The sequence below is a fragment of the Camelina sativa genome, chromosome 8 (assembly GCF_030686135.1).
Source record: "Camelina sativa cultivar CO46 ecotype springtype chromosome 8, ASM3068613v1".
NCBI classification, from domain to species: Eukaryota; Viridiplantae; Streptophyta; class Magnoliopsida; order Brassicales; family Brassicaceae; genus Camelina; species Camelina sativa.
Window position 1 is genome coordinate 23162454 of NC_141887.1, and position 10983 is coordinate 23173436.

Consider the following 10983-nt stretch of genomic DNA (forward strand, 5'->3'; position numbering starts at 1 on the left):
AAAATCCGGTTCACAACATTTATGTCATTGTTATTTTGGTTCACAACATTTATATCTTTGTTATTAACTAATTAGGATGTTTGAAACAAGATTAACAAAACACCGAATTTTACAATCCCTTTTTTTTTAACAAAAAAATCCGGACAAAACACCCTTATTTCATTTTGAAACAAATATTTGAAAACTTGATAAATTAATCATAATATCATATGAACAATTTATCCAAACATTTGTCATTATTTAAAAAATTTGTCTGAATGAAGGACGACAACAATATATGCCAACAACGTACACTAGGTAATAACCCGCACTATTTACGGGATAAATCGATTTAAAAAAAATTATTATAAGTAAAATTACTATTCTAAAACTAATATTTGTTTGTGTCAAACATAATATGTAACTAAAACTTTTATTTATTTATTCAAAGCTGCGTTTTTTCGTGTAAAAAATATGTTTCACCCGTGAAATATTTAAATGTGTAAGAGAAAATATTGATTAAATGTTACTATTTATTGCAGCATGTATTTTGGGTTGTTTAAAAATCAAATTCATATCTCTTATGTTTTATTTTGTAATCATAACAATTTTGCATGTTTCTTATGTAACCATAAAAACATATACTAAATTAATTTTATTATATGTTAGTAACAATCGGATTCTAAACTAAATTTTCTGAAGATAATCTAATTTATTGATTTAATATTTGTGATTAGGCTATTTAAATTTTTTGAGTTAGTCGGTTTGTTAATATTTTCTATAAATAACAGATTATTACCAAAAAAACCATTATGAAAAAATTAATGAAATTTCAAAATCAACGTATTCGTGTATGAATACATTGTGTTAAAGGAAATATTTATAAAATGTTACAATTTATGGAAATATATATTTGTGTTCTTTAAAAATCAAATTATTATATTTATGGTTAAGCGAGTAACTATAACAATTTTTTATAATCTAATAATCACTCATTTTAAATATATTATGATTTTTTTGGGTACTAAGTTTATCTAATATCTATAATGATAATGGTTATTGTCTCATTCCTTTTTAATAGTACATAGATTAATGTACAATTAAAACGTATATTCCTATTCGGTTATCAATATTTCCATTTTTAATGAATAATCATACTAAATGTTGAGATTAATTAGTTTACATACTTAGATATATATAAATAATCACATATCATGATATCCCCTAATGTGTTGTCATTTTTATATTTATTTATGAATATATATATATATAAATCTATATTTATTGGGAATTAAGTTTCCTTTAATGAATTGGAGATAATTCAGGATTAATATATATATATATATATATTATAATCAATTATAATAACTATTGAAAGCTTGTTATTTAAATTATTATGATAATAATACTAACATAAAAAATAATATTTTTTATATGATTTTGTTAATAAGTTATATGTTTTAATAAGTTATATATTCTTTATTTTTATTAACTTTATATGTTTTTATAACCTTGTTAGAATATTATACTTATATTGATTTTAAAAAATTAATATTTTATATTGATTTTTTAAAAATAATATAACTTTGACTTGTATATTTGTAAGTAAATTTTAGTGAAATTTTGACTTAAAATAGTATGTAATTATTTAATTAGTTTTAATATGTGATATTTAAATTTCTGTGAGAATTGATGACATATCTAATTAATAATAATTATTCAGTTATTTATTTTTTTATGGAAATATAATGGTATATTAATGTAATTAAGTAGAAAATTTAAAGGTTTTTTTGCTAAATGTGTCTCAAGTTCTCTAGCGGCGATACATCAGCTTTAACAGAGTACTTCTCTTTTATTAGATCTAAAACGATTTTTTTTTTTAAAAAGGGGTAAAATTGCAAAACACAGAAAAAAGAGAGGTAATAAAAAAATAGAGAGAAGAGTCGTTTGCGGATTCACTTTCACCGAGTTTTTTTTTTTTTCTCTCTTCTCTTCTCTTTCCCGGCGAGGGACGAACTGTGTGACTGAAACCCTAAAAAATCAAAATTGAATTTTTCGTGATTTTGATTTTGACTTTGGTCTTTGGTGTTGTTTTTTTTTGGAATTATCTCCGCACTAAGTCAGTCTCTCTCGTTAAAAAACCCCACTCGCAGTTTCGTCACTTTCTCTCTCTTTCTAACGCAACAGTGCTTTCTGTCGCCTTCAATCGCGACTTTTTTTTTGTCACTCTCTCTCTCTCTCTTTTTCTCTGATTTTTTCCTATTAAAGTTAGGGTTTTGTTTTATATATTCTCGCTGACATGAATCAACAACAAATCCCAGAAGAAGTTTCTTTGGGTAATAACAACGGTGGAGGAGACGTCGAGACTCCAGCTTCTAAGGTGGAGGAAGAAGAAGAAGAACAAGTAGTAGTAGTAGAGCAGAAGCAGGAGGAGACTGTTTCTACGGATCCAATTGAGGAGAAATCGTTAGAGAAAGAGGACGATAGTAGTAGTAATAATAACATGGAGGTTGATCCTGTGAGTCCAGCTATTGTTTTCTGTGTTAAGCTTAAGCAACCCAATTCCAATTTGCTTCATAAGATGAGCGTTCCTGAATTGTGCCGTAACTTCAGGTTTTTACTCTTTCTCCTTTGATAATTTCCACTTTGCAAATTCATCAGTTCCTACAACTTTTTCTCCTTTTCTTTTGTCAGTGCTGTTGCTTGGTGTGGTAAATTGAATGCTATAGCTTGTGCTTCCGAGACCTGTGCCAGGATTCCAAGGTTTGTTTTTTTTTTTTTTTTGTTAATTTTGTATGTCTTTCTGTAATTTTGAAGATTTCTTAGAGATGATCAATTCTTCTCATCTGCTTCAGCTCGAAAGCAAATCCACCTTTTTGGATCCCAATACATATCATGATACCTGAACGCCCAACTGAGTGTGCTGTGTTTAATGTTGTGGCAGGTATTTTTGATATCACTAGCTTATTTATGAACTTGGTTGCTCTACTAGTAACTAGAGTTTTTGATTCAGATTATTATGTAATCTTTGTTTACGTGTAGACTCTCCTCGTGATTCTGTCCAATTTATCGAATGGTCTCCCACTTCTTGTCCTCGTGCGTTACTCATTGCTAATTTTCATGGACGGATAACTATCTGGACGCAGCCTACTCAGGTTAGTGCTCCTGATCACTGGGATTTACTATTGATTTATTCACCCTTTATAATTCTTCTGTATCTTATTCTTTCAACCGTCGCACTTGTGTCAAGATGTTTTACCAACACACTCAGATGATCTTGTTGTGTGGATTGGTGTTGCAGGGTTCGGCTAATCTAGTGCACGATGCTACCTCCTGGCAGTGTGAGCATGAATGGCGTCAGGACATTGCCGTTGTTACAAAGTGGCTGACGGGGGCTTCTCCAGTATGTAATTTAAGTTTTACTTAGCTGCCATTCTATCATATGCATGACATGTTTGTGCATTCACGATTCACAATTTTATTAAATTAATAACGGAGATGGAGAAACCACAACTTCCTGGAAATCCCAACTCTCTGTTTTGCGAAATTACTAGACTCCTAAAAGATCTTCCAATTTGCATCTCTATAATGATCGGCATGAACACATAAGGAATGAGTAACGGATAGATGATACTGCCATTGCTAAGTATATGTTCTGAAGGACGAATATGATATTTTTTCTGGCCACCTGGTTTACTGCTCTAGTTTTATCCTAGTGAATTTATTCTGTTTGTTTTTCCTATATTGAAAATCAGTATAGGTGGTTGTCCTCCAAGCCAAGTTCTGGTACGAATGCAAAGTCAACTTTCGAGGAGAAATTTCTCTCGCAGAGCTCTGAAAGCTCAGGTTTACTTCTACTCACCTTTCATGGCTCACTTTTTGACGATATATTTAGAACTATGCACTTAATTATGTCAGTTTCTTTGACATACATACATATATATATATATATATAAATGTGTGTGTATGTATTTATATGTGTCAAGATCAATGCAACATGGTATGACATTAGTGCATTTTCCTCCACGTTCTGTGACGGTTCTGCTTCTTGACCATTTATTGCAGCTCGGTGGCCCAACTTTCTCTGTGTATGCTCTGTTTTCTCATCCGGCTCTGTTCAACTTCATTGGTCCCAGTGGCCTTCTAACCAGGGAGGCACTGCACCAAAGTGGTTTAGTACAAAGAAAGGTCTTTTAGGTGCAGGACCTAGTGGAATAATGGCTGCTGATGCTATTATAACGGACAGTGGTGCCATGCATGTAGCAGGAGTTCCAATCGTAAACCCCTCAACAATTGTAGTATGGGAGGTGACCCCTGGCCCTGGAAATGGACTTCAGGCAACTCCAAAAATCTCTACAGGCTGTCGTGTGCCACCATCCCTTAGTTCTTCTTCTTGGACAGGCTTTGCTCCTTTAGCTGCTTACTTGTTCAGCTGGCAAGAATATTTGATATCCGAGATAAAGCAAGGGAAGAAGCATACAGATCAAGATTCTAGTGATGCTATATTGCTAAGTTGCTCACCGGTATCCAATTTTTCTGCTTATGTAAGTCCAGAGGCTGCAGCTCAGTCTGCAGCAACCACAACATGGGGATCAGGAGTTACTGCTGTTGCTTTTGATCCAACTCGTGGTGGGTCAGTGATAGCAGTTGTTATTGTTGAAGGTATTGTTCGTATCCCTCTCTGAACCTCATACCGTTTCCATGATAGAATAAACATTTTCCGGTTTGCATTGAGTTGTTGGCGAATCATATAGAAATGCTCATATCTCGTTTTTTTTTTTTGGTTTTTGGTGGTGAAGCGCAACGGCTTCAATATGTTGTTTAAAATAAATGCTAATTGATTGCGTCTGCAGGGCAGTACATGTCTCCGTATGATCCTGATGAAGGTCCCTCAATCACAGGCTGGAGAGTACAGCGCTGGGAATCTAGTGTTCAACCTGTTGTACTGCATCAGATATTTGGAAACCCAACTTCTAATTTTGGTGGACAGGTCCCCACACAAACTGTCTGGGTATCCAGAGTGGATATGAGCATACCACCGACTCAAGATTTTAAGAATCATCAAGTAGCTGCAGCAGGACCAAGTGTGGATGCACAAAAGGAGCCTGTTTCTGGTGATTACAAGGCTAACAAGGTTGTTTTTGATCCTTTTGATTTGCCAAGTGATATTCGTACGCTGGCGCGGATTGTCTATTCTGCTCATGGTGGTGAAATTGCGATTGCTTTTCTTCGTGGTGGAGTTCATATCTTTTCTGGTCCAACATTTTCACCCGTTGAAAACTATCAAATAAATGTTGGATCTGCAATTGCTGCACCCGCATTTTCTCCAACAAGCTGTTGTTCGGCGTCTGTATGGCATGATGCTGGTAAGGACTGCACAATGTTGAAAATCATCCGTGTTCTTCCTCCTGCTCTTCCACGTAACCAATCAAAGGTTGATCAATCGACATGGGAGCGTGCAATTGCTGAGAGGTATGTAATATCTGGTATATATTGTCTACCGCGTCCGCTTGCAAAGGAACTTATATAGTGACTTGAGATATGACTCTGCATTTTTTCTTAACAGATTCTGGTGGAGTCTTTTGGTCGGAGTTGATTGGTGGGATGCAGTTGGCTGTACACAGAGTGCTGCAGAAGATGGGATAGGTATACTTTAGTGCTAAGAATTTTTATTTGAATGGTATTTTATTATCTACAGTCATAAATGAGTTGATCTGTAGTTATGGAACAGCCATTATATTTGTATTTTCTTAGAAAATGATCGTTTATATTTTAGTTTCGGAATAAGTTCTGGTTTTTAATGGCTGAGTATCGTTCAAAGAACCTTTTCTCTATGTTTTTTTAAATCTTGCTTTAAACTTAATTTTGAGTGATATAACCTTTAAGGAGCATAGTGGTTGAAATGTTATACTGTCTTGTTTGAATAATATACGGCTGGAAGCATCGGATGATGTGTTTCTTTTTCTTGATGATTACAGTTTCACTGAACAGCGTGATTGCTGTCATGGATGCTGATTTCCACTCCCTTCCTTCAACGCAGCACAGACAACAATATGGACCTGTATGTTTTTCTAAACCCATACCAACTCTTTTATCTTTTCTCATTTCTAAATGTCTGAACTGTTTGCATCGCGGACCGTCCATTATGTCTTTATAAAACCTTTTTTCTTTTGGGCTTTTATAATAAAGCTACTCTATTCCATGTGCATGCAGAGCCTATTTGTGAATCTGTTCAGATCGTTCATCTGTTCTTTTATCAATACATATTTTTTTAAAAAATAAAGAACAACTGCCTGTAGTTAATCTGATATTGGATTATATGAGTAGCCAATATGGATACAATGCATCTGATTGACTGATTCTTAGACGCTGAACAAAATCTTGGCAGTCTATTGCGGTTCTTTGTGTTTTTTTTTTTTAATTTAATTTTGCTTTCTTTCCATTTAGGTTTGTTGCACTGTTTGGTAATAAGTTGCGTTTTTATGGTTTTCAGAACCTAGACAGGATCAAATGTCGGTTACTTGAAGGAACCAATGCTCAAGAAGTTCGTGCAATGGTTTTAGATATGCAAGCAAGGTTGTTGTTGGACATGCTTGGCAAAGGAATCGAATCAGCTCTTGTGAACCCTTCGGCGTTGGTTTTTGAGCCATGGCGAGCAGATGGGGAGACAATATCAGGCATCAATCCTGAGGCAATGGCTGTCGATCCTGCTCTTGTTTCAAGTATTCAGGTATCTCTGCCTCCACGTCTAAGGATCATGTTCTAGGTTTTTTCTTTTATGTTCTAGGTTTTTTCTTTTATGATATATGGAAATTTAAGGATCATGAACTGGGGAGGTTTCATGCTGTGTTTTCATTTAAAGAGTTGTTACTCTTTGCTGTGTTAGTTTGCCTGATGTATATTCAAAAATCAGCCAACACATGTTGTACGTGTATTAGATTTGGTTACTTGGGCACTATTTGAAGACAATTTAAATTAGAAAACTGTGTAGTCGACCTTTATTTTCTGATCAAAGATCTCAATATCATTGAATATGAAACAGACAATACACTATCTTTATACACAAGTTTGGTTCCTGTTGCAAAATTTTCTGTACTCTTAATTCCTGTTCCGCTTCTTTTACAGGCTTATGTAGATGCTGTTCTTGATCTTGCTTCTCATTTCATTACACGTTTAAGGCGCTATGCGAGTTTTTGTCGGACTCTTGCGAGCCATGCTGCTTCTGCTGGAACTGGCAGTAATCGCAACGTAGTTACCACTCCCACGCAAAATGCATCATCTCTTGCAACAATTCAGGGTGAGTATGCCATTGAATTTTTCGTGTCTAATTTGCTCCAGCATGACAAGAGGGGGGTTGAAAATGGCATAGCGGTAGAAATTTTCATTCCCTTGCGAGTTGGTAATTATAGGAATCACAGGTTTTGTTCTAGAATTAATGAATATGAGATGAGCTTCTGAAGTCTAGATATTTGTCATCTCTGTAAACAATAGCGTATTGTCCAGCTATTTTTCTACGTACGTTATGGGAGGTACAACTGGTTATCTTTGTTGTTGGACTTGACATATCTCTTCTAGTTCTATGGATGCAGTTGAGGTATATCCCAACTCTTATATGTACAGTCCTGACGAGTCACTATATCATGCAGCAGGCCAACCTACTACGACTACCACAAACTCCAGCGGAAGCACACAAATGCAAGCTTGGATGCAGGGTGCCATAGCGAAAATTAGTAGCTCGAATGATGGAGTACCAAACTCTACTGCAAATCCAATCAGTGGTTCAGCTACCTTCATGCCAATAAGCATCAATACAGGAACATTTCCAGGAACGCCTGCTGTTCGACTCATTGGGGACTGTCATTTCCTTCATCGGTTATGCCAGCTGTTGCTCTTCTGTTATTTCCAGCGGTTGTCACGATTTCCCCAGCGAAATGCTGATGTTAGTTCACAAAAACTTCAAACGGGTGCTACCAGCAAGTTGGAAGAGGTCAACTCTGCTAAACCAACTCCGGCTGTGAACAGGATAGAGGAAGCCCAGGGATTCCGGGGCTCCCAGTTGGGTGCTGGACTGAAAGGGATTGACGAAAATTCTGCTCGTACAACAAAGATGGGCTCTGGGAATGCTGGTCAAGGATATACTTTTGAGGAGGTTGGCACCTGTAGTCCTGTGTCCTCTTTACTCTTATACAATTATCCGTGGAACCATTTTGTTTTTTACCTCAAGAGTAGTGGCTTAATCTGATCAATATGGGTAAAGGTTAATGGGAACCCTCTTTAGTTTGGTGGAGATTTAAACTGAGTGAATATGATAGACTTCGTAGATTTTGAAACGATGAAAACATTGCCATGTTAATGGTAGAATAATCTAGAAAGTTTCTTGTAATGACAAGGTATACTTCTGAACTTCCAGGTGAGAGTTCTTTTCCATATACTAATGGATCTCTGCAAGCGAACATCTGGTCTTGCGCATCCCTTACCTGGCTCTCAGGTAGGTAGTGGAAACATCCAAGTTCGACTGCATTATATTGATGGAAATTACACTGTGTTGCCCGAGGTGGTAGAAGCAGCTCTTGGACCACATATGCAGGTATTCTGTGTTTTACAGCAACAATATTGAAGCTATTTGTTTCTTCTTGTTAGTGCTATTTGGTCAACTACGAGATGAAATGATTTTTTTAGATATCTATTTCTGGTTTCTCATAAGATAATTTGCTGTAAAAACAGAACATGCCTCGCCCAAGAGGAGCTGATGCTGCTGGTCTTCTACTTCGAGAATTAGAGCTTCATCCGCCTTCCGAAGAATGGCATAGGAGAAATTTGTTTGGTGGTCCTGGATCAGAGCCCGAGGATATGGTCCCAACCGACGATGCTTCGAAGCTGAGTACCTTAGATCCTTCTGATACAAGCTTTTCCGGAGTATCTGAGGGATACAACAGAGTCCATAGTCTTTGGCCAAGAAAACGCAGGATGTCTGAAAGAGATGCAGCTTTTGGTTCAAACACTTCTGTGGGTTTGGGTGCATATCTTGGAATCATGGGTTCTCGTAGGGATGTTGTCACCGCGACATGGAAAACTGGTCTTGATGGAGTTTGGTACAAGGTTACTCCCATATATTTCCCTGAACATTTCTTTACAGTTGTAATGTGAGAAAAATTCTTTTGTCACACGACTCACACTTTAGTAACATGATTGTCGTTCTTATTGCAGTGTATAAGATGTCTAAGGCAGACATCTGCATTTGCTTCACCGGGTGCTTCGAAGCAGTCAAATCCGAATGAACGAGAAACATGGTGGACCAGCCGTTGGGTTTACTGCTGCCCCATGTGTGGTGGCACGTGGGTCCGTGTTGTATAGACGGGCAAATGAACTTCGCATCCACTACGTATACCGGTTTTGATTGGATAACCAGAAATTCAGTAACCAGACATCACAAATTTCACCTTATTGTTATGCTATCGATGCAAGTTTATTCTTTTACTCCTAATCATATTGCATTTTTGTAACTCGTATATAGTTTATGTAACTACTATGACTATAAATATGAATTGATATAAAGATTGGTGCAACAACTACTACCCAATTAAATAATAGATTTACAATATGATCATAACTACAATTTTCCCAATAAATAGCAAGTTATTAATCTCACTAATTTTCATATCTTAAATCTCGTAATTTTGTAAATTTTATATTTTTTAGTATTTAACTAAACATTATCGTAGCTTATTTCAATATATATATATAAGATATGCAAGACACTATTAATGACTAAAATGATTGTCATCACCCACAACATATTAAAATGACTAAAACGACGTCGTTTAGTCAATTTTATTGCCATGGGAACGCCAAGAGTCAGCAATGTTAAACTTTAACTTAACATTGTTCCAACAGATGCTGAAATTGACAATATTTCATATTATTCAGATAGCAAATTTAATTTTTAACAAGGTTCAAGTTGCTATTTGCATGGTATTGAAGTCTAGGTATGAAAAAGCGTTTGACAAATATTTAGAATTGATTTTGTCCATTTTCCTACAAGATATGATATATATATATATATATATATATGATATTTTTGTTTTAAAATATGATGAAATGTTTAATTTTCTATCATCTAAATAGTCTTTATTCTTAACTTTTTTGAGATATTAGTATTGCATATATATTATTTATATATTATATAAACATCATGATGGATGGTTTTATTTCAATTTTACTAATCCTCTTCAGATATGTAGCTTATTTCCTATTTTATTTTAAGATAAGTAATTCACATAAAGTTATTATGTAACTATTTTTCCAATTTCTTGACTTATTAATATTATTCTCATCATGTATCATTTATCAATATATAGTTAATTAACATATATGAAATATAGTTTATATTAATTTATTTTAACCAAATTGTTGTGAATTGTAAATAATATAAGAAATAATATGCTATCTCCATTAGCCTATGTAATTAGGGGTTTTTTAGCAAGTAGAGACTCATAAGTCATAACTTTTGTTTCAGAACATCACTGTAAGATAACCTAGGGAATCGTGACTTAAACCAACTCTCTTTCTTAACCTTTTTATGATATATCAATCAAAGATTTACTAAGCTTGGTGTTCTTCAATTTTAGTCATTCCTCATTTAGTTTCTTTGCAACAATAAATCTCCTTACGAGCTACTCCATATTCAGTTTTATATTTCTTTCTTAATTAAGCTCATTTGAGCATGAATCCTCAGTGCTTTAGACTCTCCAACGTTCGTTTGTACAAAACTCTTTTCCCTTACAAAGTTACAAATTACAATCGACGACATACAAAAGAGGAGGCAACCATATGACATTATTTTACGTGATCAGACGTAATCCGCACATTTTCTTGAGACCAATTAAAGAATATGATAAACATCTAAATTCTAAAGAAACAAACTTCAAATAAGTTTCCGCTACAAAAAGCCCCTTCCAATTATAGATAAAAAAAAAAACAAAATATGTTTAAAAATTAATTAAA

General features: G+C 34.8%; 1 protein-coding gene across 2 annotated transcripts; it reads left to right on the top strand.

Moving 5' to 3' along the window:
- Positions 1 to 1843: 1843 nt before the first annotated feature.
- Positions 1844 to 9548, top strand: LOC104709732 (mediator of RNA polymerase II transcription subunit 16). Of its 2 annotated transcripts, none has more exons than XM_087462385.1 (16): positions 1844 to 2592; positions 2674 to 2742; positions 2835 to 2923; positions 3022 to 3134; positions 3281 to 3382; positions 3735 to 3825; positions 4045 to 4641; positions 4833 to 5451; positions 5546 to 5625; positions 5958 to 6040; positions 6473 to 6709; positions 7105 to 7276; positions 7626 to 8128; positions 8390 to 8566; positions 8704 to 9078; positions 9187 to 9548. In XM_087462385.1, the coding sequence occupies exons 1-16, from the start codon at positions 2279 to 2281 to the stop codon at positions 9331 to 9333; spliced, it is 3768 nt and encodes a 1255-aa protein (XP_087318511.1). In that variant the 5' UTR covers positions 1844 to 2278; the 3' UTR covers positions 9334 to 9548. The 2 variants fall into 2 exon arrangements, with proteins under 2 accessions (XP_087318511.1, XP_087318512.1); XM_087462386.1 differs by having other exon boundaries at positions 1879 to 2592; positions 7629 to 8128.
- Positions 9549 to 10983: the final 1435 nt, after the last annotated feature.